At 42.9% G+C, this 6575-nt stretch overlaps 1 protein-coding gene across 1 annotated transcript; it reads left to right on the top strand.

Annotated features, from left to right (window-relative positions):
• The first annotated feature begins 3679 nt into the window (after nucleotides 1–3679).
• On the top strand, nucleotides 3680–4408 carry LOC136478468 (two-component response regulator ORR3-like). The gene is made up of 3 exons (XM_066476931.1): nucleotides 3680–3803; nucleotides 4003–4049; nucleotides 4151–4408. Exons 1-3 carry the CDS (start codon nucleotides 3695–3697, stop codon nucleotides 4397–4399), a joined length of 405 nt encoding a protein of 134 aa, XP_066333028.1. The 5' UTR covers nucleotides 3680–3694; the 3' UTR covers nucleotides 4400–4408.
• Nucleotides 4409–6575: the final 2167 nt, after the last annotated feature.

Genomic DNA, 6575 nt, shown 5'->3' with positions numbered 1-6575 from the left:
CCATGGCTTTTCATGCTTTCAGACCATCATTTGACTTGCCTGTGTCCATTAAGGTAGCAATGAGACTCTCAAATATATTCTTCTGCACGTGCATAGCATCAATGGCATGGGAGACCTCCAAGTCTAGCCAATAAGGCAGATACTGAAAGAAGATCGATTGTTTCTTGAAAGGTACGCCTTCGATAAGAGGTGTGCTTCTATCTCTGTTCGTCCCATCTGGATTTTTCTTTCTATAGACGACACATATGTTTTTCACCATTCTGTACACGTGTTCTCCGTTATGACGTCTCTCCGGAGGGGGTTCAATCTTCGGGGTGTTGTCATAAAATCTAAAAAATAGTTTGTTGTGGTACTTGTGACTTGTCTTTAAGAAGCGTTAGTTCCTTAGGTAAACTATTTTCTTGGATGCATCTAGAAACACTCATGTAGTACCATCCAAGTAAATCAAGCATCCCGTCTTCCCTTTGATCTGTCTAGACAAAGTAAACAGCGTGGGGTAATCATTGGTAGTAACAAATATTATTGCTCTACATATGAAGTTCTCCTTTCGGAATGCATCGTACATCGGCTCCCCATGCCTCCATAGCCTCTCCATTTCTTGCATCAAAGGCTCGAGAAACACGTCTATATCAATATCTGGTTGTTTAGGGCCAAAAATAAAAATAGTGAGGAGAAGGTACTTTCTCTTCTGACACAACCACATTGGGATGTTGTACATGGTCAAGATCACTAGCCAAGTGCTGTGGTCGCTCATCCTCTCTTTGAAGGGATTTATTCCATCGGTGCTCAAGCCAAACTGTACATTCCTTGGGTCATCGCTGAATTCTTTGTGCTTCTCATCGATCCTTTGCCACTGACTACAATCAGCCGGGTGTGAAATCTTATCATCATCCACCTTGCGCTCATCATCCCACCATGTCATGAGTGTGGCTTCTTTAGGGTTTAGGAAGATACGTCTCAAGCAGTCTGTCACTGGTAAGTACCACATTACCAAGGTAGGAATTCTTCTCTGCTTTGCATCGTTGCCTAATAGAGTGTCCTCTGGGGGCTAAGATTCTTGTACCACCTTTTTTGTACCCTTCTTATTCCTCTTTTTTCCCGTTGAGGCTTTGTCCCCACCGTAAAGGTCATTGTTCTTATACCGGCTGGCCCCACACCGGGGACATTTATCCAGTGACTTGAACGTTTCGTCACAAAAAAGTATACAGTGGTTGGGGCATGCATGGATTTTTTCAACCCCCATTGTCAATGGACTTATGACCTTCTTCGCTTGGTATGTGTTGGCGGGAACTGAGTTTGGTTGTGGCAGCACCCATGACAGGAGATGTAATAGATCATTGAAACTATAGTCTGACCAGCCGTACTTAGCCTTCAGGATGAGTAGCTCAAGCACAAAACATAGCAATGTCCAATGTATCGGATAGCCCTTTTCAACACCATACACAGTCTCCTTCGATGCTTTTATCACCCTTTCCAAATTTTCTAAACCTTTCGGGCTCTTTAGTAAAATCTCTGGCCTAAGGGCTCGAATCATGTCCTCCAAATCATCTTCATCCCCGACACGTGCTCCACCATTATTATTGGCACCACCTTCGTCGTTACCATCCCAACCATCAGCATCATCGCCTTGTTCATTGTCAAACTCGGAATCCATTCGTGCATTAAGCTCTGCTGAATATTGGGACAGGGATTCTAGGGTTTCGTCATCGTATTCCTCCTCATCCTCGTCGTTAACAATAACCATTTCACCGTGATGAATCCATACTGTGTAGTCCTCAACAAATCATCACATAATCAAATGTGATCTGATGATAGTCACATCTGTCCATGCCATACAGTTCTTGCAATCTTTACAGGGATAAATAATTGTATCCTTATTCTCTATCAACGTCGTTGCATGCTTCTTTGTGGTTTTAATAAATTTATCCACCTCTTCACGGAAACCTGTCTTGAACCTTAACGAACCATACATCCAAGAGTTCCTGTACTCCATCTTTTACAACAACAACAAAACAAACATTAAAGGACTACAAACACACCATGGTAGAGTAAAATTAATTACTTGAGAATAATTGTTTATCATTGTTTATACTTCAGATATATATGAATATAAATCAAATATAATTACATGAAGCATACAAACACACCATGATAGAGTAAAATTAATTAATGGCCCATTTATCCATAAATAATTAAAATACATATTTGTTGATTACAATAAACAATTTTAAAGACAACAATTAGCAACAATTATATTTTACCCAATATCTTTCATGCAAACCCTAGTCCAATTTCATCAAACATAAATTTACAAAAACGAAATTAATAAAAAAATCAAACCCTAGATCTAGATCTACATGCACATAAAACATCCATAAAACTAACTAATTGTTCGCTAAAATCAAGAAACATGGACCAAATAAGGGTATGATCTTGTTTTCCTACCTAATTTAGCCTAGTACATTCAAAACTTGGGTCTAATTTGCTTCATAAGTAGCTCAAGCACCATAGAAGAGAGAGAAAAACAAAACTCTAATTACTCACTAACCAACCATTAAAACTTCAAAAAAAATGTGGAATAGCATTTTCTTACCTTCTACAACCTCTCCATCAAAGGATTTGAGACCAAAACCTTCACCCTTTAGTAGAGTAATTTTTTGAAGGTGCGCAAGGCCTCCCCACCTTTCTTTCACGGGTTGGAGTGAGTGACCCGAGGAGGAAGAAGGGGGTTGCAACCATTTATACAGCAGACATTTGTAGGGGCAGCTGGTGACTGAGCCGCCCCTACAAATCCCAGATATTTATATATGGGGCATTTGTAGGGGCGGCTCACTCACCAGCCGCCCCTACAAATAACAACACCGGGGGCGGCTGGTGAGTGAGCCGCCCCTATAAATCATACCCATTTATAGGGATGGCTCGTATCACCAACCACTCCTGCTGTTCTATTTATAGGGGCGGCTGGTCTCGTGGATTCTGAGCACGTCACTATAGAAGCAGCTCCATCACCCGCCGCCTTAAAAAAAATTTGCTCCATTGCTACCGACCATTTTTCAGGTAGTGATGTGATCATGTTTGACCTTTTGACGTTGTTTGTAGATGAGCTAGCTGGGTGATGGCCGCCCCGGCCTTATCACATGCATCTTGTAACTTTACGCCATGTGAAACATGGTAGTATAGAATTGAATTAGAATCGTCCATGGGGATGGAGCCGGGAAGCCGAATAGAAAATGCATGCACGATGCTGAGTCGTTCGGTCTGGGCATTCTACCTCTTTATTAATTACTAATTAATTTGGGTGGGCAGCAGCTAGTAGCTCTAATAAGGTGGTGTAGGGTTACCCTTCCTAAATTTTAGTCGTTGTTCTATCGAATATTTGAACACATGCATAGAGTATTAAATATAGACTAATTACAAAACTAATTGCATAGTTTACGACTAATTTGCGAGGCAAATCTTTTAAGTCTAATTAGGCCATGATTTGACAATGTGGTGCTACAGTAAACATATGCTAATGTTGGATTAATTAGGCTTAAAAAATTTATCTCTTGGAGTACTAACGGACTATGTAATTCATTTTTTTATTAGTATCAAACACCTTAGACAACATTCTCCCGACATGTATAAAATGCCAGTGCCTGTATAACATGTAGAGGGAAATGTAGCAGGCAGGCACCAGAGGCCCGCAGCTGGCATGTCGACGACGACCGTGACGCCGGAGCCGCCGCACGTCCTGGCCGTGGACGATAGCATCGTCGACCGTGCCGTCATCTCCAGGCTCCTGCGCAGCTCCAAATACCGAGGTGCATGCATGCTCTAGTCTGTACTGTAATTACTACCACTACTTTACTAGAGTTTATGTATATCTCAATGCAACATTGTTATTTCTTCTTCTTCTTCTTCTCATATCTAGTAGTACGTATAAATTAAAAGCCTAGCCGCCCTTGCATTGCATTGGTCTGAAAAATAACATAATCTTTTGTTGGGTTGCTGCTGCTGCAGTTACAACGGTGGACAGTGGCAAGAGAGCCTTGGAGGTTCTCAGCCTGGTATGTAAGCTCAAACTCATCATGCATCATAGCGGCAAGGCATCCCTGTTTGTTTGTATATATAAAGAGATGTTAATAAATAAATTAATTAATTGAAGCAGGATGGTGACAACGTGCACATGATCATCACGGATTACTGCATGCCGGAGATGAGCGGGTACGAGCTCCTGAAGCGGGTCAAGGAGTCGACCGAGCTGCGGGAGATCCCGGTGGTGCTCATGTCGTCGGAGAACTCGCCGCCGAGGATCCGGCGGTGCCTGGAGGAGGGCGCCGAGGAATTCCTCATCAAGCCGGTGAGGGCGTCGGATTTGTCGCGCCTCTGCAGCCGCCTCATCACCACCTTGCGCTAGCAGCTAGCTTCTTCAATTTGCCTTAATTAGCTTCCTCGAGCAGCCAGATGGAATGGAATTACCAATGATGGATTGATGGCTCCAAGCTACCAAGCCTAGTACTAATCTATCTATCCCATGCATACTGAGTTACTGACTGACCAATGCAACAACCAACCAACCAACAGATGCATGCATGCAGATCATCAGGATTCATTTCATTCAGGGTTAGTTGATCCGGTCGAGCCTGTCTGGTTAATTAGTTAACAAAAAGCAGTACAGTACATTATATATAGGGCCGGTACTGTTGTTCGTGATGAGATTTGACTTTTGAGATAGACTGCTGAATTTGAATTTTACCCTCCAAATTAAATTGGATGCAGGAGGAACAATGCAGTTGTGTACATTTCGTATAACTAACGACAGTGCAGTAGCATTTTACCGGATCGAGGCAGTTGTCATCTGTTTAATTTTGGTCGATCTTCTCGTTTCGATAGTAATCTGGGCTCAAGAAGAGAATAAATAAAAGAAGCGTCAACAGAATACCGTATATGCGTTCATGATTATGTAAGATCTTGGCCAATGGGCATTCATGTCTCCGATACTCACGGTTCTATGCTTTTACTTTATGTTTAAATTACAGTAATGCTCAGGAGCGGGCCTCCGGACGCTGCTTTCCGGGCTTGCGCATACCGGTCCAGCAGGCCTACTTACTCTTTGCGTCTCTCCAACAGGCCAGCATACCTCTCAACAATATCTTCCCATCGCTCTTGCCCATCGCGTGCTGTTGTGTCGTGCGCTCGCTGCTGCCGTCTTCCCCACTGCGCACACCATCTCGCGCCGCACGGCTCCCCCATCCAGCGCCGCACTCCTTCCCGCACCGCGCCCCCTCCATCGCGCTCGCCGTGCCCCCGCGCGTGCCAAGGTGCTGCCAACACCGTTGTTTCCCACCAGAAGGTTATGGCCGCTGCGATGCGCGACCTCAGCAAGAAGATGTTGCAATGAAAGCGCATGTTGCAAGCATATGTTTCAAGTGTTTCAGACGTTTCAGAGGTATGTTGCAATATTTCATATGGATGTTGCAAAAGTACATCGAGGATGTTGCACATGTTGCAAATGTTTCAGAGGCATGTTGAAAGTATTTCAGAGGTTTGTTTAAAATGTTTCATCTATTTCAGACGTATGTTGCAAATGTTCTGATCTGGATGTTGCATATATTTCATAGATATGTTACAACAGTATGTTCCAAATGTTTCAGCTGTTTAAGTCTTATGTTACCTTAAGTGTTTTCATGGTGCAAGTATTTTATTTGGATGTTGCATATGTTTCATATATATGTTGCAACAATATATTCCAAATGTTTCAGTTGTTTGAGCCTTATGTTGCGGTTAGTGTTTTCATGTTGTAAGTGTTTTATCTGGATGTTGCATATGTTTCACACGTATGTTGCAAGTGTGTATTCCAGATGTTTCATCTGTTGCATAAGTATGCTGCATTCAAGTGTTTTATGTTGCACATCTTTCATGTTGTTCGAAGAGTTAGGTGGTCCGAGAAGTGATGGTGGCACAGACCGGACACCGGGGAATGGGGCGCGTGGTACGCTCGGGGCCGACGGTCGCGGCGCGTTGGGGGGGGGGCGAACAGCCTCGAATCGAGGCGGATAGGGTGAGCTGCGAGTGCGAGACGAGTCCTCCAGACACGCGGGCACTGCGACGGGGCGGGGTACACGTGCTGGGTGGGAAAAATCAGCGGACGAGGGCATCCGGACGTCTGGGCGCTAGCGCCTCCGTTAAGATTAAGATCATGTGATCGTGATCTTACGTCTCATCTGATTTAGGGCCTATTTGGATCATAGCTCAATTATTATAATCTAAATTATATAGATGATTATTATAATAAGGATTAGGATTATGGATTATAATAATTAGCATGTTTGAGTCCATGGAATATGATAATTGATTATGGTTGGTTAAAGTGAGAAATTCATGTCTTATCCTTGGGGCAAGTAAGACTTCTGGCACCCATAATCCCTTATGACCTGGTCTCCACTGCATTATGGAATTATGATAATCAAGAGTTTTAATTATAATTATCCACCATATAATCAATCGTGTTTAGACCAAAATTTGATTATATAATTTGATTATTATAATCAAAGGTTATCGAACTAGGCCTTATTATAATATGTGGTTTGACA

The sequence above is a fragment of the Miscanthus floridulus genome, chromosome 8, assembly GCF_019320115.1.
Source record: "Miscanthus floridulus cultivar M001 chromosome 8, ASM1932011v1, whole genome shotgun sequence".
Lineage (NCBI taxonomy): Eukaryota > Viridiplantae > Streptophyta > Magnoliopsida > Poales > Poaceae > Miscanthus > Miscanthus floridulus.
Note: the sequence above shows the minus strand (reverse complement) of the source record. Positions and strands in the feature narration are given on the sequence as shown.

What these genes read in the sequence shown, in the direction of transcription:
- LOC136478468 (XM_066476931.1), top strand. Translation starts at nt 3,695, where the DNA reads ATGTCGACGACGACCGTGACGCCGGAGCCGCCGCACGTCCTGGCCGTG. An exon ending in GCGCAGCTCCAAATACCGAG is followed by an intron (nt 3,804 to 4,002) that starts GTGCATGCATGC and finishes CTGCTGCTGCAG; the next exon opens with TTACAACGGTGGACAGTGGC. An exon ending in CCTTGGAGGTTCTCAGCCTG is followed by an intron (nt 4,050 to 4,150) that starts GTATGTAAGCTC and finishes TAATTGAAGCAG; the next exon opens with GATGGTGACAACGTGCACAT.